Source organism: Babylonia areolata, chromosome 4, assembly GCF_041734735.1.
Source record: "Babylonia areolata isolate BAREFJ2019XMU chromosome 4, ASM4173473v1, whole genome shotgun sequence".
NCBI classification, from domain to species: Eukaryota; Metazoa; Mollusca; class Gastropoda; order Neogastropoda; family Buccinidae; genus Babylonia; species Babylonia areolata.
In genome coordinates, this window is record NC_134879.1 from 58,521,310 (window position 1) to 58,544,113 (window position 22,804).

At 43.6% G+C, this 22,804-nt stretch overlaps 1 protein-coding gene across 2 annotated transcripts in view; it reads right to left on the reverse strand.

Annotated features, from left to right (window-relative positions):
- Window positions 1-22,804, reverse strand: part of LOC143281336 (sulfotransferase 1C4-like) — a 23,312-nt gene extending 508 nt beyond the window's left edge. The window contains exons 1-7 of one of the 2 annotated variants that reach the window (XM_076586537.1): window positions 21,966-22,804; window positions 21,153-21,285; window positions 14,593-14,723; window positions 12,397-12,729; window positions 5,990-6,093; window positions 3,445-3,631; window positions 1-112 (exon numbers count right to left, since the gene is read on the reverse strand). The exon at window positions 1-112 is cut by the window's left edge and continues 508 nt beyond it. In XM_076586537.1, coding sequence (XP_076442652.1) covers window positions 3-112; window positions 3,445-3,631; window positions 5,990-6,093; window positions 12,397-12,729; window positions 14,593-14,695 — 837 coding nt within the window. In that variant the 5' untranslated portion in view covers window positions 14,696-14,723; window positions 21,153-21,285; window positions 21,966-22,804 and the 3' untranslated portion in view covers window positions 1-2. Of the gene's footprint in view, window positions 113-3,444; window positions 3,632-5,989; window positions 6,094-12,396; window positions 12,730-14,592; window positions 14,784-21,152; window positions 21,286-21,965 lie in introns of both variants that reach the window. The other variant, XM_076586535.1, reaches the window with a different exon arrangement.

Here is a 22,804-nt window from a genome sequence, read left to right on the forward strand (position 1 = left end):
CGTTATTCGTACTGGAAGGTATACTGGTAGTCAGCCATCTTGGTTTTGTAGACGTCATCAAATTGTTCGTTTTGGGCCACAGTGAACCAGTTTTTCCAGTCCCCAACGACACCTGGCGGAGAAAGCAAGATTTCAGTTTTTGGCAGAGATTGCATCATGGACAACGGTAACAGTTCAGTCAACAAGGCCGTGGCCACGCCACATGGGTGATTACATTTTGTTCCGTGGGAGACGTGGCGAGTGAGTGAGCGAGAGTGAGACAGAGACAGAGACAGAGACAAGACAGACAGACAGACAGGAAAACAGAAAAAGTGGACAGACAGACAGACGTGGAGACAAACAGGCGCACAGATGGACAGAAAAATTGACAGGAGAGAAAAAGAGAAAACAGAAAAACAATAAACATTTCACTGTGAAACTGAATCACAGTGCCACCATCTCTTGATGAAAGTGTCCATTACATAGTGTTTGGCAGTGAATGTGGGAAGACTTGGACTGACACTTAGACAGCAGAAAATAGGTCAGGTGTGGGGACATGAGGGCTGACAAAACCCAGAAACGATCTGAAAGTTACAGAGAATGCTACTGAGCAAATGTCTGTCAGACAGACAACACACACACACACACACACACACACACACACACACACACACACACACTGATGCACGCACTCACCAACACATATAGAAGAAACAGATGTTGATCCATAGAATACAGATAAGAAATGTAGCGCCTTCATCTTGTGGGGACTGCGAGAAAAAGAAAGTTTTCAGAATTGTTTTTGACGTATGTGAGTGGGCGACTGCGACAGACTGAATCAGGCAGTCAGTTCAGGTCTGACTGTGACAGGCTGAATCAGGCAGTCAGTTCCATGATGACTGTGACAGGCTGAATCAGGCAGTCAGTTCCATGATGACTGTGACAGACTGAATCAGGCAGTCAGTTCAGGTCTGACTGTGACAGACTGAATCAGGCAGTCAGTTCAGGTCTGACTGTGACAGACTGAATCAGGCAGTCAGGTCAGGTCTGACTGTGATAGACTGAATCAGGCAGTCAGTTCAGGTCTGACTGTGACAGACTGAATCAGGCAGTCAGTTCCAGGATGACTGTGACAGACTGAATCAGGCAGTCAGTTCCAGGATGACTGTGACAGACTGAATCAGGCAGTCAGTTCAGGTCTGACTGTGACAGGCTGAATCAGGCAGTCAGTTCCATGATGACTGTGACAGGCTGAATCAGGCAGTCAGTTCAGGTCTGACTGTGACAGACTGAATCAGGCAGTCAGTTCCAGGATGACTGTGACAGACTGAATCAGGCAGTCAGTTCCAGGATGACTGTGACAGGCTGAATCAGGCAGTCAGTTCAGGTCTGACTGTGACAGACTGAATCAGGCAGTCAGTTCCAGGATGACTGTGACAGGCTGAATCAGGCAGTCAGTTCCAGGATGACTGTGACAGACTGAATCAGGCAGTCAGTTCCAGGATGACTGTGACAGGCTGAATCAGGCAGTCAGTTCCAGGATGACTGTGACAGGCTGAATCAGGCAGTCAGTTCCATGATGACTGTGACAGACTGAATCAGGCAGTCAGTTCAGGTCTGACTGTGACAGACTGAATCAGGCAGTCAGTTCAGGTCTGACTGTGACAGGCTGAATCAGGCAGTCAGTTCCATGATGACTGTGACAGACTGAATCAGGCAGTCAGTTCAGGTCTGACTGTGACAGGCTGAATCAGGCAGTCAGTTCAGGTCTGACTGTGACAGACTGAATCAGGCAGTCAGTTCCAGGATGACTGTGACAGGCTGAATCAGGCAGTCAGTTCCAGGATGATTGTGACAGACTGAATCAGGCAGTCAGTTCAGGTCTGACTGTGACAGGCTGAATCAGGCAGTCAGTTCAGGTCTGACTGTGACAGACTGAATCAGGCAGTCAGTTCAGGTCTGACTGTGACAGACTGAATCAGGCAGTCAGTTCAGGTCTGACTGTGACAGGCTGAATCAGGCAGTCAGTTCCAGGATGACTGTGACAGACTGAATCAGGAAGTCAGTTCAGGTCTGACTGTGACAGGCTGAATCAGGCAGTCAGTTCAGGTCTGACTGTGACAGACTGAATCAGGCAGTCAGTTCCAGGATGACTGTGACAGGCTGAATCAGGCAGTCAGTTCCAGGATGATTGTGACAGACTGAATCAGGCAGTCAGTTCAGGTCTGACTGTGACAGACTGAATCAGGCAGTCAGTTCAGGTCTGACTGTGACAGACTGAATCAGGCAGTCAGTTCAGGTCTGACTGTGACAGACTGAATCAGGCAGTCAGTTCAGGTCTGACTGTGACAGGCTGAATCAGGCAGTCAGTTCAGGTCTGACTGTGACAGACTGAATCAGGCAGTCAGTTCCATGATGACTGTGACAGGCTGAATCAGGCAGTCAGTTCCATGATGACTGTGACAGACTGAATCAGGCAGTCAGTTCAGGTCTGACTGTGACAGACTGAATCAGGCAGTCAGTTCAGGTCTGACTGTGACAGACTGAATCAGGCAGTCAGTTCCAGGATGACTGTGACAGACTGAATCAGGCAGTCAGTTCCATGATGACTGTGACAGACTGAATCAGGCAGTCAGTTCCATGATGACTGTGACAGGCTGAATCAGGCAGTCAGTTCCATGATGACTGTGACAGACTGAATCAGGCAGTCAGTTCCATGATGACTGTGACAGGCTGAATCAGGCAGTCAGTTCCAGGATGACTGTGACAGACTGAATCAGGCAGTCAGTTCCTGGTTTGTTCAGTTGGGTCTAACGCTCATCTCATGATTATCACAGACATAAGCCTACAGCTGGGCCAACAGCTAGATGAAAGCTGTATAATCAATGGTTTCTCCACTGCAATGGAAAGTCATTTACAGCTTAGTCTTTGGTGAAGGACTATGACTCTCAAACTAGGAGGAAAGATTACACTGGTTCTTAGTGCTGCAGCCTTGGGGGCTAGTTGGCCTTTGGAAACCATCCCATCGCCAACTGTCCTTAAACCCTCTTGGCCGAGAGAGTAGGGATGTAACTTGGGCAAGACACTCTCCACAATGATCAAATTCTAGCCCAGATAGTCGGGACAGCAGTTGCCTTCTCTGCTGTTCTGGTGGTCATTGTCGGACACCACAGTATCATATACAGCTGAACAGCTAAAAGCTCTCCTGCCATGTTTTCTATGTTGAATTTGGGGACACTAATACAGATTTTATCATCCTCGGGAGAGCACAGACACACTGAAATGACATGTCTGCTTAAAAAAGGTCAGAGTTATACTGACGTGCAGCTCCAGAGACAACACAAAAATGGATGTATGAGACTGTGTACTCCATTCTCTACTCAACAGGAAGCTAGTGCAAGTCTTTAAATTAACGAAAGGGAGTACATTACCGGGACTCTTGGGAAATCCTGAGCACTAACTGACCTTTCCTGTAGAAACTGGACAGAGAGGGATCCTTCCACAGAAACACTTCACGGACTGTTTCCTCCTTCAGGCGTCGTGTGACCTTCATGCTGTCCATGCCACAGTTCCGCACGATGTCCTGGCAGAGTTGTCTGTCCCTGCCCGTCCCCAGGAACTCGTTCAGCCTCTCCACCTGGGTCAGCGTGTCCTGCAGGCAGTGGGCATCAAGGGTACAGCTTTAGGGTGCAGCTTTAGGGTACAGCTTTAGGGTTCAGCTTTAGTTTAGGGTACAGCTTTAGGGTACAGCTTTAGGGGTCAACTTTAGGGTACAGCTTAAGGGTACAGCTTTAGGGGTCAGCTTTAGGGTACAGCTTTAGGGTACGGCTTTAGGGGTCAGCTTTAGGGTACGGCTTTAGGGGTACAGCTTTAGGGGTTCAGCTTTAGGGGGTTCAGCTTTAAGGGTAGAGCTTTAGGGGTTTAGTTTTAGCGGTACAGCTTTAAGGGTTCAGCTTTAGGGGTACAGGTTTGGGGGTACAGCTTTTGGGGGTACAGCTTTAGGGGGGTATTGCTTTAAGGATACGGCTTTAGGGGTACAGCTTTAGGGGGTACAGCTTTAGGGGGTACAGCTTTAGGGGTTTCAGCTTCAGGAGTCAGCTTTAGGGTACAGCTTTAAGGGTTCAGCTTTATGGGGTTCAGCTTTAGGGGTTCAGCTTTAAGGGTACAGCTTAAGGGGGTATAGCTTTAGGGGTACAGCTTTAAGGGGTTCAGCTTTAGGGGGTATAGCTTTAGGGGTACAGATTTAGGGGGTACAGCTTTAGGGGCACAGCTTCAGGGGGTACAACCCTAAAGAGTACAACTTTAGGGGTACAACTTTAAGGAGTACAGCTTTAGGGGTTCAACTTTAAGGGGTACAGCCTTAGGGGTAGAGCCCTAAGGAGTACAGCTTTAGGGGTAGAGCCCTAAGGAATACAGCTTTAGGGGGTACAGCTTTAGGGGTGCAGCTTCAGGGGGTACAGCTTTAAGGAAAACAGCTTTAGGGGTACAACTTCAGGGGGTACAGCTTTAGGGGTAGAGCCCTAAGGAGTACAGCTTCAGGGGGTACAGCTTTAGGGGTAGAGCCCTAAGGAGTACAGCTTTAGGGGGTACAGCTTTAGGGGTAGAGCCCTAAGGAGTACAGCTTTAGGGGGTACAGCTTTAGGGGTAGAGCCCTAAGGAGTACAGCTTTAGGGGGTACAGCTTTAGGGGTAGAGCCCTAAGGAATACAGCTTTAGGGGGTACAGCTTTAGGGGTGCAGCTTCAGGGGGTACAGCTTTAGGGGTACAGCTTTAGGGGTGCAGCTTCAGGGGGTACAGCTTTAGGGGTACAGCTTTAAGGAAAACAGCTTTAGGGGTACAACTTCAGGGGGTACAGCTTTAGGGGTAGAGCCCTAAGGAGTACAGCTTCTGGGGGTACAGCTTTAGGGGTAGAGCCCTAAGGAGTACAGCTTTAGGGGGTACAGCTTTAGGGGTAGAGCCCTAAGGAGTACAGCTTTAGGGGGTACAGCTTTAGGGGTAGAGCCCTAAGGAGTACAGCTTTAGGGGGTACAGCTTAAGGGGTAGAGCCCTAAGGAGTACAGCTTTAGGGGGTACAGCTTTAGGGGTAGAGCCCTAAGGAGTACAGCTTTAGGGGGTACAGCTTTAGGGGCCACATCTTTAGGGTCAGCGTGTCCCGCAGGCAGTGGTGTATCAAGAGCACAGCTTTGGGGGAGGGGGGTTGCGGTGGGGTTAAGGTTTAGTGGTGGTTAAGGTTCAGAGTGATTGAGGTTAAGGAGGTTCAAATTTAGGGGTTGAAGTTTAGGGGGATTAGGTTTAAGGGGGTTGAGGTTTAGGGGGATTAGGTTTAAGGGGGTTGAGGTTTAGGGGGATTAGGTTTAAGGGGGTTAAGGTTTAGCGTTTTAAACTTCATCCAAGGGCTGAAACTAATTTCATTTTTCTTGGAAATGACATTTATTTTGTTTTCCACGTTCTGTCTTTCTTATTTTCCTTCACAATTTCTTTCTTTCTATCCTATTTCTTACTCTTTCTTTTCTTTCTGCATTCCTTTCTTCCACCTCTCTGCTTCTCTCTCTTTGTCTCTATCTGTCTCTTTCCCTGTCTTTGTTTGTCTGCCGGTCTCTCTCTTTTTCTCTGCTTCTCTATCTGTTTCTGTCTATCTTTGTCTGTCTGTCGCCTGATGCCACATCTATCCCACATGAAGTCTCTTTCTCATATGAGCAGAGTGTACATGTATATCATCGAAATGCGTATGATACTCACCCACTTTCCCCACCCCTAACGAAAATAGGCTGACAAATAAACAAAGAAAAACACAAAGATAAAAGTGTTCATATCCCAGAGATGATCAAACAATACAACTACCCAACAACCTTCAGAAACAGTACCAGTCCTGCAACAATGTTTCATGCCTTGCTGTTGTATTCTATTGACTTGGTATGGTTGCTCCCCCCACCCACCCTCTCTCTCTCTGTCCCCCCTCTCTCTCTCCCTCTCTCTCTCTCTGATTCCCTGTCTGTGTGTGTCCCACCCACCCGACTAGTGTCCTCGTAGCTGCAGTGTAAGAAGGGATGGTGGGGATGGGCGTCCATCTCAGACTGCCAGTCCTTGAGGTGCTCCAGCACGTCCCCGTACCAGACTGCACGACACGGCACAGCCACCATGTGATGATGGTGATGATGATGGTGGTGGTGATGATGGTGATGATGATGATGATGGTGATGGTGATGATGGTGATGATGATGATGGTGATGATGGTGGTGGTGATGATGATGATGGTGATGGTGATGGTGATGATGATGATGATGATGGTGTTGATAATGATGATGATGATGATGATGGCGATGATGATGGGGATGATGATGATGATGATGGTGTTGATAATGATGATGATGATGATGATGGCGATGATGATGGGGATGATGATGATGATGATGGTGTTGATGATGACGATGATGATGATGATGATGATGACGATGATGATGATGATGATGATGATGGTGATGATGATGATGATGGTGTTAATGATGATGATGGTGATGATGATGATGATGATGGTGATGATGACGATGATGATAATGATGATGAATGGTGATGATGATGATGATGGTGTTAATGATGATGATGGTGTTGATGATGATGGTGATGATGATGATAATGATCGTGGTGGTGATGATGATGATAGGAATTATGACTATGATAATGATAATGATGATAATAATAATTATAATGATATAATAATAATAACGACAACAGCGATCATGACGATGATGACGATGACAATGACGATGATGATACTACTACTACTACTACTAGAGTGGTGACCTGGTGGCAACATGACCTGTGAAGCCAGACAATGTGAGAGTGGTGACCTGGTGGTAACATGACCTGTGAAGCCAGACAATGTGAGAGTGGTGACCTGGTGGTAACATGACCTGTGAAGCCAGACAATGTGAGAGTGGTGACCTGGTGGTAACATGACGGCCTGTGAAGCCAGACAATGTGAGAGTGGTGACCTGGTGGTAACATGACCTGTGAAGCCAGACAATGTGAGAGTGGTGACCTGGTGGTAACATGACCTGTGAAGCCAGACAATGTGAGAGTGGTGACCTGGTGGTAACATGACCTGTGAAGCCAGACAATGTGAGAGTGGTGACCTGGTGGTAACATGACCTGTGAAGCCAGACAATGTGAGAGTGGTGACCTGGTGGTAACATGACCTGTGAAGCCAGACAATGTGAGAGTGGTGACCTGGTGGTAACATGACCTGTGAAGCCAGACAATGTGAGAGTGGTGACCTGGTGGTAACATGACCTGTGAAGCCAGACAATGTGAGAGTGGTGACCTGGTGGTAACATGACGGCCTATGAAGCCAGACAATGTGAGAGTGGTGACCTGGTGGTAACATGACGGCCTATGAAGCCAGACAATGTGAGAGTGGTGACCTGGTGGTAACATGACCTGTGAAGCCAGACAATGTGAGAGTGGTGACCTGGTGGTAACATGACCTGTGAAGCCAGACAATGTGAGAGTGGTGACCTGGTGGTAACATGACCTGTGAAGCCAGACAATGTGAGAGTGGTGACCTGGTGGTAACATGACCTGTGAAGCCAGACAATGTGAGAGTGGTGACCTGGTGGTAACATGACCTGTGAAGCCAGACAATCTGAGCACACAGGTTCGAATCCCACACTCGGCAGTATTTTCTTACCCGAAACCCTGAATTGTGGTCTGGACGCCAGTCATTCGGACAAGACGAAAAATTAATGTCCCATGCAATTCAACCATGTAAAAAAAACCCAACGAAACAAACAAACAAAAAAATTAAAAAAACAAAACAAACAAAAACACGGCAACAAAAGGCTTGTCCCTGTAAGGATTAAGTGGAAAAATAGTTTCATAGTTAAACCAATACACTGCAGACAGAAAAAAGGGGAAAAAGATGGCGCTGCACTGAAGCAACGTGCTCTCCGTGAGAACAGCCCGAATTTCACACAGATAAATCTGTTGTGACAAATACATGAAACACTACAATATAATGCAATGCAATGCAATACAATACAACACATCACAATGCAATGCAATACTACACATCACAATGCAATGCAATACATCACAATGCAATGTAATACAACACATCACAATGCAGTGTAATACAATGCAACACATCACAATGCAATGCAATACAACACATCACAATGTAATACAATACAACACATCACAATGTAATACAACACATCACAATGTAATACAACACATCACAATGTAATACAACACATCACAATGTAATACAACACATCACAATGTAATACAACACATCACAATGTAATACAATACAACACATCACAATGCAATACAATACAACACATCACAAAGCAATGTAATACAATACATCACATCACAATGTAATACAACACATCACAATGTAATACAACACATCACAATGTAATACAATACAACACATCACAATGTAATACAACACATCACAATGTAATACAAACAACACATCACAATGTAATACAACACATCACAATGTAATACAATACAACACATCACAATGTAATACAACACATCACAATGTAATACAATACAACACATCACAATGCAATGCAATACAACACATCACAATGTAATACAACACATCACAATGCAATACAATACAACACATCACAATGCAATGCAATACTACACATTACAATGCAATGCAATACATCACAATGCAATGTAATACAACACATCACAATGCAATGTAATACAATGCAACACATCACAATGCAATGTAATACAATACAACACATCACAATGTAATGCAATACAACACATCACAATGTAATACAACACATCACAATGTAATACAATACAACACATCACAATGTAATACAACACATCATAATGCAATACAATACAACACATCACAATGCAATGTAATACAACAGATCCCTGTGCAATACAATGCAATGCAATATAATAATGACTGAGTCCTTCATGGACAATGACGGCTGCTGGTGATTTTACTGGGCAGGTCAAAACAGCTTTTGTGCAGTCTTCCAGCCTGTTGGTCTTTATCATCCTGCCACAAAACCCGAACGACCTTCACAGTCTTCTGGCATCAACTTTATTCAGAACAGAGTCATGGGAAATAAGCCCCTTCCGTAAAGCACTCTGATTTGGGTCTTGCGAGTTGGGGGTAGTTGTATTTTGTGTGATTTTCTTTCCTGTTTGCCCGGGTTTCTTCTTGCTGGGTTGACTTACTTTTTTCTCGCTCACTACGATCGGCTTCGGATCCACTCTGTTTACGCATACCCAGATTCAAACACTCGACTGTTGGCCGCCGTTCTTTCTCTGTCTCTGGAACTTGCAATTGGAATGAACTTCCTCTTTCGCTTCGTCAAGTCTCCACACTCAGCTCTTTCAAGTCTGGCCTTAAAACACACCTCTTCCCAAAATAGCCTCCCTTGCCTGCCTTTTCCTTGTCTGTTCGTCTGGTTCCTGCAAAAATGCTCGGTTGGTAAATTGGCAGCCATAACCAGTGGATTTGTTTGTGGCAGTCAGAATAAGTAATTGTGCAGTCATCTTTTGGTTGACCACAAACACAAGACGTTTCGGCGTCCTTGGTAGAACTGATTTCTATTGTGTTAGAACTGGTGGTTTCTCGATTGTTATTTTCTCTTCCCACATTCTTGGATGTACTTTTCGGGCTTTTCAATCGTCTGCAACGGGTCAGTTTTGCATTATCTGTTGCACCAATGAACTGGCCGTGCGTTGTCATCGCCATCTTGATGATGATGATGATGATGATGATGATGTGTGTGTGTGTGTGTGTGTGTGTGTGTGTGTGTGTGTTTATTAATCAATGTAATACGCGTAGTCTTTGAATCTGTTTTATGCTTTTGTACGTTAAATCATCTATCTTCCTTTCGTAAGTTTTTCTGTGTTGTGTGTGTGTGTTTAATGTTTATTGTACAGTGCTTTGAGCTCCCTTTGAGGGAGGAAAGCACTCAGCAGTATTCATGATAATTAAAATCATTATCATTGTTGTTTTTGTTGGCTGGTGAGCTTTTGTCTACTGGAAAGTTGCAGGCCCAAGAAACACTCCAAATTTGCGTCCAAAAGTGAATTGTGATACTCAAAATAACACCATGCAATCAAAGAGAAACATTTGTAATTAAAATCGGAAATTGTATAACCTTCATTCTTGGTTGTAAGCATATTACATTAACGTTGGCGCCGGCTCGCACAGAGAGGATCCCTGTATAATTAACAATAATGATATCTTTCATCAGAGGGGCATGATGGTCATGGAAATTAGTTACATGTAAGAATTGTGAAAAGGATGCACAGTGCTGTTATTAACTGACACTGATATCTAACATCACATATTTGTTTAACGCTCTCTCTCTATCTCTATCACACACACACACACACACACACACACACACACACACACACACACACACACAGTCTATATTTTGAGAAATCACACAAAGTAAAGAAGGGAAAACAGATTCTGAAAGACGCATGCACACACATTGCCTTCTATCCGAACACACACACACACACACACACACACACACACACACACACACACACACACACACACACACACACACACACACACACACACACACACACACACACACACACACACACACACACACACACACACTTTAAGGTTTTATGGCAATAAAATATTCAATTCTATTCTATTCACAGAAAGAGAAAGCATAAATGAAATCTGTGATTTGTTCCCATATCAGTAGTCTTCAAGGCACCACAGTACAAGCTACAGTTATTGCACTGAATCCACCTTTGCTGGGTGAGAATTTTCATCATGATGGCCACAAAGTACACCTATATTGACATCTTTGTTCCTTAAAGTGTTTAACTGGTTTTGAATGGCCGACTGCTGGCTCAGGCATGGCTAGTTGGTTGACTGCTGTATTGGATTCATTCCAACAATGTCGAATGCAGTAATGAATTCAGTGTGACCTGAGGCAAGCAGGAGGAACAAGAGCAGGAGAAGATCTTTAACGTGAGCAAACTTAACAAGGGTACACACTTCCCGTTTTTTCAAGGCCCCCTTTGGCATGTCTAGAATGAGAATCGTAAAAAAGAAATAATACCGTTCTCTTCCCTGAAATAATGACTGAAGGGAAGGATCTTCCCCTTAACTGCCCTGCACGTATGTGACACGTGCATAGTCACGTCACTAATGACGTCCTCAGAAGAAAGGGAAATACCTATGGAAGGCAGAAAATTCACACAGTTTATCTAGAGTGGTATATCTCCAGACCATTTTCTCAGTTTTAGGCTTACTGTTCTGGATATTGTTTTGTGACTTGAAACACCACTTTGTACTGTTTTTCTACATTGGAATGTTCGCTTCACCACAGCATCAGACTGGTCGCTTCCTCTGAAAACTGGCGTTTGGACGACAAATCGATCTTTGCCTCTGTACTGGATAGTTGGTACCCGGCATTGAACAGCACCACCTAATCCGGATTATCAGATATCAAAAGGCATCTTGTTGGTTTTGGGTGGAGTCTCTCAACAAGAGGATGAGGTCCAATGCAGATGTCTCCCTCAAGGTGATGTCCTTGAAAGCCATGTGAGCTGTCGCTGTAGCTGTCATTGCTGTCCACTGCTGTACGGAGAACTGTCAGAGCAAGCGCTCAGTTGTTGGGCAGAAGAAACGCTACAAAGTCTGCCTTAAAGCGTCCTTCAAAGACCTGGGCGTCGACATCAACACGTGGGAGACGCTTGCTTTGGACCGTCCAGGTTGGCGCAGCAAGAAAACCACAGGGGCCCGTGCGGCTGTGCGCAAGGCCCGAGCAGCATCCACTGCTGCAACAGCACCCACTCACTTATGTCCCACATGTGGGCGAACCTTCAGAGCCCAGATTGGCCTCATCAGTCACCTTCGGACCCATAGCCACCAGTCTTCCATCTTATTCTTGAAGCCATGGTCATCTTCGAATCCGAAGGACAAACATTATGTGTGTGTGCATGAGCGTGTATGTTTAAGTGCTTGTTTTGTGTGCACATGCTTGTTTACGTGTGGTATGTTGCACTTGAATGAGTGCATACTTCTGATTTAAACAACTTTTACTGAAAACGCCACGAGCTTTATGTGCAGGATGTGTTGACGCTTGTCTGCATTCTTCATCCTGCACTTCCTCCTTTCTTTCTTTATTTCTTCCTCGTCTTCTGCTTCTTCTTATGCTTATCATCCACACTCTACTGGTGAGAACTGGGTCAGACAGGCTAAGGTCAGACAGGTAAATGGTAACACGGGTCATGGTCAGACAAGTAAAAGGTCAGACAGGTTATGGTCAGAGGGGTCAGAGGGGTTAAAGTCAGATAGGTCAATGTCAGACAGGGCGTGGTCAGGTGGGTAAAGGTCAGACTGATCAAGATGTGGTTGACAACAGCTAGTACTCACAGCCCTCCTCCAACATGACGGTGAAGAACTGGGACCAGGATCCCTCATAGCCCAGGGGTAGATTCACGTTACTCAGGTGACAGTACAGCGACACGAAGACGTCCTTGGGGTTGCGGGTCAAGTACACGACCTTCACCTTCTTCTCGGTGACGTCACGGGGCAGGAAGCGGAAGGGGAGGTGGGAGAGGAGGACCCGGGGATTGTGGGGCGGGGTCAGCCATTGCTTGTTGCCCAGGGCATCCAGGAACTGGAAGCTGTCCTCGCCAAACAAGGGCGGTAAGTCTGTGGTGCCTGCCTTCAGCATGGTCACCATGTGGTGGATCCAGTTGTTGCCTGGAACAAAGGTTCACACAGCACCAAGTCTACCCCCGTTTCTTCTGATGAAATGCAGGGCCAGGTTGTATGAGCAATCTTAGCGGTATTAGCAGTATTAAGTTTGCTTTAGCGTTAAGAACGCTCCTAACTATCCACAAATTCCTTAAACTTAGAAACAGTCTTAACGCTAAGCTTATCGCGTATTGCAAATATCACTCATGCAGCCCAGTCTTGTTTCGTTCTGGTTTTTCTCTTCTTCTCTCAACACAACAGCCGTTGGTCTCCTAACGACGCCCTTGGAATCGTGCAGGCTGTGTTTCGGTGTGTTTTCGGAACCTCTTCGCTCTGACAAGGAGACGCCGTGGCAGAATTGGTTAGGCGGACTTCTGATCCAGAGTTCACCAAGGATCAGAGTTCGAGGCCCCTTTTCGGTATGGTATCCTTGGAGAAAAAGCACTTTAATTCTCCTCACTCCACCCAGGTGGGAATGGACAACTGACTTTAGTCGTTGATGGTTACAAGTGGTGGAGGGAGAGGAACGGGCCCCGCCTTCCTGTGTCAAGTTCGAGACACAGTGAGTATAACACTGTGGGTATGAAGGGCTGCGAAAGTAACAGTTACCTGCAAGCAGTTCTGACAAAGATCACAAATCCACAATGTGCAGATTCCATTTTCTGCCTGTGTGCAGGAAGGAAAGTGGTGAGACACAGCGGGTCCTCACCTGGACCAGTCCCACCAGGGAGTCATCATCCACCCCTTCTAACTGTTGACTTGCTCAGAGGGAGTCATCATCCACCCCTTCTAACTGTTGACTTGCTCAGAGGGAGTGATCATCCACCCCTTCTAACTGTTGACTTGCTGAGAGGGAATGATCATCCACCCCTTCTAACTGTTGACTTGCTCAGAGGGAATGATCATCCACCCCTTCTAACTGTTGACTTGCACAGAGGGAATGATCATCCACCCCTTCTAACTGTTGACTTGCTCAGAGGCCAGTGATCATCCACCCCTTCTAACTGTTGACTTGCTGAAAGGGAATGACCATCCACCCCTTCTAACTGTTGACTTGCTCAGAGGGAATGATCATCCACCCCTTCTAACTGTTGACTTGCTGAAAGGGAATGATCATCCACCCCTTCTAACTGTTGACTTGCTGAGAGGGAATGATCATCCACCCCTTCTAACTGTTGACTTGCACAGAGGGAATGATCATCCACCCCTTCTAACTGTTGACTTGCTGAAAGGGAATGATCATCCACCCCTTCTAACTGTTGACTTGCTGAAAGGGAATGATCATCCACCCCTTCTAACTGTTGACTTGCTGAGAGGGAATGATCATCCACCCTTTCTAACTGTTGACTTGCTCAGAGGGAATGATCATCCACCCCTTCTAACTGTTGACTTGCTCAGAGGCCAGTGATCATCCACCCCTTCTAACTGTTGACTTGCTGAAAGGGAATGACCATCCACCCCTTCTAACTGTTGACTTGCTGAAAGGGAATGATCATCCACCCCTACTTGCTGAAAGGGAATGATCATCCACCCCTTCTAACTGTTGACTTGCTGAAAGGGAATGATCATCCACCCCTTCTAACTGTTGACTTGCTGAAAGGGAATGACCATCCACCCCTTCTAACTGTTGACTTGCTGAAAGGGAATGATCATCCACCCCTTCTAACTGTTGACTTGCTGAAAGGGAATGACCATCCACCCCTTCTAACTGTTGACTTGCTCAGAGGCCAGTGATCATCCACCCCTTCTAACTGTTGACTTGCTCAAAGGGAATGACCATCCACTAAAAATGGTTGATCAGCATTCTTCACACAAACAGGTAAAAACACTCTCCATCTATCAAAAAGAAAGAAAGAAAATGCAAACTACCTGACTTAGGATAGCCCACAACGATGACGTCATCCTGACGCAAGGGGAGGTGACTGATGGTGTCGAGCAGTGTCCTGAAGTCCACGTTGGGCACGGCAGCCATACGGACTGGTCCCGTGTCCCCGAAATACCTGTCGTTGCCGAACTGGTCCTTGAGGTGAAGGAGGTCGGACATGGTCCCCAGCTGTGGTCTGGTGGGGGGTGGTGGTGGTTAACACTGTAGTGGAGTGGAGTGGAGTGGAGTGCTGTGTAGCGAAGTGTTGTACTGTGCTCTGCCATGCTGCGTTGCGGTGTGTTACGTTGGTGGTTGTGTTGCTGTCCATTTCGTGCACGTGTCGTGTTGTCGGAATTGTATTGTACTGCACCGCATTGTATTGTATTGTATTGTATTGTATTGTATTGTATTGTATTACTTTTTGCCACAACAGATTACCTGTGTGACATTCAGGCTGTTCTCCCCAGGGAGACCATGTCGCAAAGTGCAGCAGCACCCACTTTTTGCCTCACTTGTGTAAACAAAGTGAGTATGTTTTAACCCGGTGCTCAGTTGTCTGTGTGTGTGCCTGTGGTAAACTTTAACACTGTCATTTTCTCTGCAAATACTTTGTCAGTTGACACCAAATTTGGCATAAAAATAGGAACAAATCAGTTCTTTCCAGCCAACTTGCTTAAAACAATACTGTACCTCTGGGATGTGCACAATTTTTTTTTAAAAAGAAGCCAAAATATTTGCACAATAAATTTACTGTTATGTTTATATTTCTTTTATTCACTAAACTTGACACTTTGATCTGATATTCTGACACACCATCAATAGCAGTCATTTTTTTATCATTTTTTGTTCAAACAGGAGGTTCTTTTGCTAAGCATGGAAATTATATTTCTGGTGCATCTCTTTGGTGCAGCTAGTAAAAAAAGTGAAATTAGTCTGTAATTAATGCTAGGGGATTTAATTTGTTATAAACTGATCTTTCTCATCTTAAACATTACATTTTGAAATTATATTCAATACATAAAAAGCTTGTGTGTTTTACTCTCAGTGTACAGGGCTTTCACTATGTTCATTCGCCAAGTGGTCTTTTTCGGGAAATGATAAAATCAATACTACGAGTGGACTTTATAGACCTATTGGCTGAGCCCTGAAGGTCATGGGCAAAAATTCATTGCGTACACATATTTATACATATTCAAAGCGCGTGCTCATATTTCTTGCAACCGTGAAGGACGACATTTTGTTTCAAGTAGTTGACCTGCCCGTTCAGTCAATCAACAATACATGATAACATGTGATGGAAAGTTGGAGAAGGAGACTGTAAAATATTTATTCAGAGAAAAGTTTGTGAACGCCTCATCACTTACTGGATTATGCCCCAAACTGCCATAAAAATATCAACAAAATCAATCGGGATTGCCAATTCTTTTTCAGTTAAAAATAATAAAACATGAGAGTTAATACCCTTGATGAAACGTGAAAATTTCCAGTCTTGATTTTTCTCAAAGTTAACTTCTTTTCACTTCAAACGACGTTTAGAAGTACATGTACTTAGCTCTACATGTTATTAATTTAACAAAATACTCAATGTTCATATCAACTGTAAAACTAGGTGGTAAAATGGGGCGGCATTTACCCCGAGACTGATGTCACCTAAGTTGGTCATGCTAGTAGCAGACGATGCTTGTTACACACACGGTGTTCGACAACAACGGCAGAGACAGTAACCACTGATGAAGTCAGTCAGCCATCCACCATCAAAACTGACCAGTCTGACAACTCCCCACTGGCTCAGCTTCTGCAACAGCGGCAGACTATGCCCTGTGCTACGACGACAACACACCCAAGTTAAAAAAAAACTACAATAATTCACACACACACACACACACACACACACACACACACACACACAAGCATGACAGTAAAATCTTGCATACCACATGTATACACAGCTGACATAGTATACACCTTCCAACTTTCAACACACACACACACACACACACACACACACACACACACACACACACACACACACACATTCCCATTCTATGAAATGCATTACAAGATCTCTCTGTCTGCCTGTCTGTCTCTCTGTACATATATACACACATACATATCTATTTATATGTATATGCATGTATGTATGTATGTATGTATGTATATATATATCGTATATCTTTATATACATACATACATACATACATACATTCATACTTAACCTCTCTCTGTGTTTGGATGACACATAACACACACATATATATATATATGATTAGTCAGTCGTGTCCGACTATGACCATCAGAATGGCAGAGGAAGCAACTGCTGTTCCGACTATTTGGGCTAGAATTTGATTATAGTGGAGAGTGTCTTGCCCAAGTACATCCCCACTCTCACACAAGCACACTGACAAAACACACTGTGACTGTCTCCTCTCCCCCCTCCCTCCCCACACAGATAAGCACTCCCCAAAATGTGTCAGTGTGCTTGTGCATATGTCTGTTTTGTGAATGGGGGTCTTTTCAACATGTATTAGTTTTCATGCTACTATTAAAAACATGGGTTTTTTTTATTAGAAAATTATTTAGCTCTCTCTCTCTCTCTCCTCTCTCTCTCTCTCTCTCTCTCTCTCTCTCTCTCTGGTGCTTTTATTTAACAGATGTTTCAATGATGGAATCTTTCCAACAGATTGGGCAAAATCGATTATCATACCTATTCACAAAAAGGGAGACCCAAATATTCCAGATAATTACCGTGGAGTTGCACTTACAAGTATCATTAGTAAAGTTTACACTTACATTTTAAATAGAAGATTAACTAAATGGGCTGAACGAGAAGAAAAGATTATTGAAGAGCAAGCTGGATTTCGATCAGGTTACAGCACCATTGACCACATTTTCACATTGTATGCAATTGTACAAACACATTTATTAAAAAATAGAAAATTGTATGTTGCTTTTGTAGATTTTCAGAAGGCCTTCGACTCTGTGAATCGAAATAGTTTATGGAATGTGTTACGTAAAACTGGTGTTGATGGTAAGCTTTATATGGCACTGCGTGGTGTATATGATGCAGTTTTAGCGTGTGTACGTGAGAAGGGTGTATATTCAGATGTATTTGATTGCCCACGTGGCGTAAAACAAGGATGTCTGTTGAGCCCTATGATGTTTTCGTTCTTTATTAATGAACTGGCAGGAGAGATAACGAAAAAAGGAAGACATGGGATTCAAATGATCCCTGGGGCTGTTGAACTGTTTCTCATGTTATTTGCAGATGATGTAATTCTTTTGTCTGACACGGCCATAGGACTTCAAAATCAGCTGAACATATTAAAGCAAGAAGCAGATAGATTATTTTTAAAAGTTAATCTTGAGAAAACAAATGTAGTTGTGTTTAGAAAAGGTGGTTACTTATCTAGATATGAAAAATGGCACTATGGAACTGATGAAGTGAAGGTAACTAATGCTTATAAGTATCTTGGTATGATTTTTACAACTAAGCTGAGTTTGACAAGGACAGTAGCAGAAATTTGTAGAAAGGGGAAGAAGGGGGTTATAGAAATCTTAAGGTGTTTACGTAAGTTAGGCTCGATAGATTCATATATATTTTGGAAACTTTTTGATACTCAAATAGAACCAATGATAACATACAGTGCCGAAATTTGGGGACTTTCTGATAATAAAGATTTAGAAAAAGTACATACATTAGCTATTAAACGTTTTTTAAATGTTCCATTACATGCTTCAAATACTGTATTATATGGAGAAAGTGGTAGATACCCATTATACATTAAATCATGTGTGAAATGTATAAAATATTGGTTAAAATTAATAAGGCTACCCACATCGAGATTATGTAAGCAGGCGTATGAAATGTTAGTAAATGAACATGAGAGAGGGAAGGAAAACTGGGTATATTTTGTAAAGAAGACATTAACTGTAAATGGATTTGGGATTGTGTGGATGTGTCAGGGAGTTGGATGTGTAGAAGGATTTGTTTCAGAATTCAAAGATAGGCTAATTGCTTCATATAAACAGAATTGGCACGGTAAAATGGAAAGCACTGAGAAATATAGATGGTTTTATAGTTTTAAAAGTATATTTCAAACAGAAAAATATATCACAGTCGTGACAAACAAGTGGCACCGAACAAGTCTCGCCAGATTTAGAACGAGAACGATTGGTTTGAATGCTTATGAAAAGTGGTTTCAGACTGAGCCCTCGTTACTCTCCCCTTGTCCGATGTGCGGGCATTCAAGGGAGGATGAGTTACATTTTTTGTTTAGTTGTAAAGCTTATGACGATATTCGAGAAAAATGTGTTGTATTTAAAACAAATTCAGCAAAGTATGAAGATATTTTTGGAGTGCTTAATTTAAATCAGGAAACTTCACTACAGTCACTTGCAAAATATATTGCAGAAGCGAATAACATGCGACGAAAAAAACCTCAACAATAATAAAATAGTATCAGGTGTTGCTCATTGTGAAAAGTGAAATCTGTGTTGTCACTCTCATATGGAAAATATTATGTTATACATTTATATATGTTTTTGTTTTTATTTCTCTCTACATGCCATTACTTTGAATGGATGGTCGAACTGCACTTTGTTGCACAGATTGATTGATTTCGTTTTGGTTTTGGTTTTCATCAATATTATTACTATTGATGCATGTTGTTATTTGTATTATGAACCCCCATGTCATTAGGGCTGTAAAGCTATTGACATTAAAGTGTTCAGTGTTCAGTGTTCTCTCTCTCTCTCTCTCTCTCTCTCTCTCTCTCTAATTATGCTCCATCTTTGAGAGATAGATTTCCCACCACGCTAGTCCGCCAGACCAACAAGATTAAGATCCCCATTCCAAGAGTAGATCTGTTTAAATCCAGTCTCATTTATTCAAGAGGCTGTTTATGGAACAATATTTCATCCAATCTTAATGTTCAGAAAAGCATTCAAGAATTCAAAAAACATTACCATACACACCTTATGGACAAATATGTCAACAATCCTACTTAACTTGACTTTATCTTATTGAATACGCATATATAGTTTAATTGTATGTCTAACCGCTATCGCACTACTTAATGATATACAACCACAATCAGTGCCCTGTCGGGGGGGGGGGGGGGGGGGGGGGGGGGGGGGGGGGGGGGGGGGGGGGGGGGGGGGGGGGGGGGGGGGGGGGGCTGTTTTTTTTTTGTTTTTTTTTTCGTTTTTTTTTATTTGTTTTTTTAGGGGGGATGGTTTGATCTTTTTCCTTCATGACATGATGATGTTTGGATCATGATTATGAAATGTACATGTTTATTATGTATGATGTGCATGTTTAATGTGAATGTGAATGTCATGTCTTTATTTCTTCATCTCTTTGCTACTTTGTGGATGTTTTGATTCATATTCAATTTCCATTTGCCCTGAGGGCTGGATGAAAAAAAGCACATGTATGCTTATTCCACTTCCCTCAATAAAAAACTTCGTTCGTTCGTTCGTTCGTTCTCTCTCTCTGTCTGTCTGTCTCCATCTTCCTCCCTCTCTTTCCCTCTCTCTCCTGTCACTCAAGTGAGCGTTGTCCTCTGGCAAATTTATGCAACAAAAAAAAGAAAAAAGAAAAAAAAGGAAACCCAAATCCACTGATAGGTTCACAATATAACAGCATGCACTCCAGGCCTGACAAGGATGTTGGGTGATGCTGCTGTCAGACATCTGCCTAGCAGATGTGGTGTAGCGTACATGGATTTGTCCGAACGCAGTGACGCCTCCTTGAGAAACTAAAACTCCTGTCACATGTATGCTGCATGTGAGCACAAGCCAAAATACTTATTACTCCAAACATACTGTTCATATTGTATACTGTATTACATTACAGAGAGACAGAGAGACGGAGGGTAAGGGGACACACACACACATACATGTATGTATATATATATATATATATATATATATACATATATGTGTATATGTATGTATGTATGTATATATATATATATATATAATATAGGTAGATAGATAGACGGATGGATAGATATATCATTATATATATATCAACAACAGTAGACTTGGCATATCTTTTTATATTACACACACACACACACACACACACACACACACACACACACACACATATATATATATATATATATATATATATATATATATATATATATATATATATATTATATATATATATATGTGTGTGTATATATATATATATATATATATATATTATATATATCTACATTTTACTGGTCTGAGTATTTACCAGTGTTTTTTTTTTTTTTACATGGAGCAGAGCCCAAAACGCCAAGAGAGTTTGACCTAATTGTGGGTATATATATAAGACAGTCAAGGGTCATCCGCTGTGAGTCTTTGGGGATGTTGTTCACATTTCCTGCCCAACACTGCGTGTGTCTGTCTATCTCAGCATGGTTGACTCCACAACATGTTATGAGAGTACAGCTTTGTCACGTAGTCCTAAACCTGAACACACCACCATAGCAGCATCGTAATGATCATCATCATTCAACATTGAAAACAAATATCCCAAGTTTTTTGGGGAAAAACCAGTGATACTTACAGTAACTTGCAGCCAACGGCTAGGAATGGGAGTCAGTAATCATACAAAGTGTGTCCCTCCCTGATGTTGCCAGTTCAGCTCACACTGCGTTCCCGTTCTCACTGTGTTGTCCCGTGACGAGCCGAGGCAAGAGCTGCAGCCAGGGTTAGATGTGGTTAGACATGGCACGGGGGTGGGGGGGGGGGTGGGGGGGGGGGGGGGGGGGGGGGGGGGGGGGGGGGGGGGGTCGCCGTGTCATGATGAATCAGAGAGAGAGTGTGTGGGTGTGAGAGAGAGGGAGCACTTGGCCGACTTACACATCTGCCGTTGTTCTAAGAGACACACAGACACATACGCATATAAATGCTGTTGTACTAAATACATGTATAATGTACAAGTAGAACACAGCGTGACACCGAGAGACACATCTGTACGAAACAGAAGCGAGTAAGACACTACACACACACACACACACACACACACACACACAAGTAAGGATAAAATTTAAAACACAGATGTGAGAGACATAAAAGATAACAAATAAGGAGACTGGTAGTTGGGATATAGATGGACACATTATGTGGGGGGAGGGAGTGAAAGAGAGAGAGAACGAACGAATGAACTTTTTTAAGTGAGGGAAGTGGAATAAGCATGCACATGTTCTTTTACATCCAGCCCTCAGGGCAAAGAGAAATGAAATCAAAATACTCACAGGATATCAAAAGGTTATAAAAGTACATACATGACATTCAAATACACTCAAATGCACAGTAAGCATTTAAAGGTGCATAGTCATAATGCAATGACAAAAAATTTATATAGATCACCCTTCACCTTCACCTCTCCCGTAGTCTGGGTTCAGACCGTTGGGGCACCGCTGCCGACCTGGCCACCACCCCTCTCCACTCTTCACGGTTTTCTGATTTCCTCAGGGCGTCACCGAGCGTCAAGCCTGTCCACCCCCGGATGTTGTCTTCCCATCTCTTCTTCTGCCGTCCTCTCCTTCTGCCTCCTTGTACGGTGCCTTGCAGGAACGTTTTGGCAAGACCAGATGATCGGGAGATGTGTCCATACCACCTAAGTTTGCGTTTTTTCACTATGGACAGAAGGTCTTCGTAGGGTCCAATACTTTGCTTGATTCTGTTCTTCACTTCCGTGTTAGTGATGTGGTCTCTGTAGGAGATGCCAAGTAGTCTACGAAAGCATCTCATCTCGACAGCTTGGATTCTTCTCTCGATGTCTGCAGTCAGGGTCCAAGTCTCGCAGGCGTAGAGCAATATTGATATAACCAGGGAACGCATCAGTCTGATTTTTGAGCTGAGAGCGATGTTTTTGTTGTTCCAGATGGTGTTCAGCTTGTTGAGTGCCGTTGTTGTTTGGGCAATTCTCGAGAGTACTTCTGGTTTAGATCCTTCATCTGACACGATTGCTCCCAGATATTTGAAGCTGTGGACTGTTTTAAGCTTTTCGTCGTTGACTTTGATGTCAATGCTGATGCCGTTGGTGTTGTTAGTCATCAGTTTGGTTTTCTCCGCACTGATTTGCATTCCATACGATGTGGAGGCTTTGTCCAGATGTTTGACCAGGCTTGCCAGTTCTTCTTCTTTTCCAGCCAGTCCATCAATGTCGTCGGCAAAACGTAGGTTTGTGATTGTTCTGCCGCCTATGCTGAC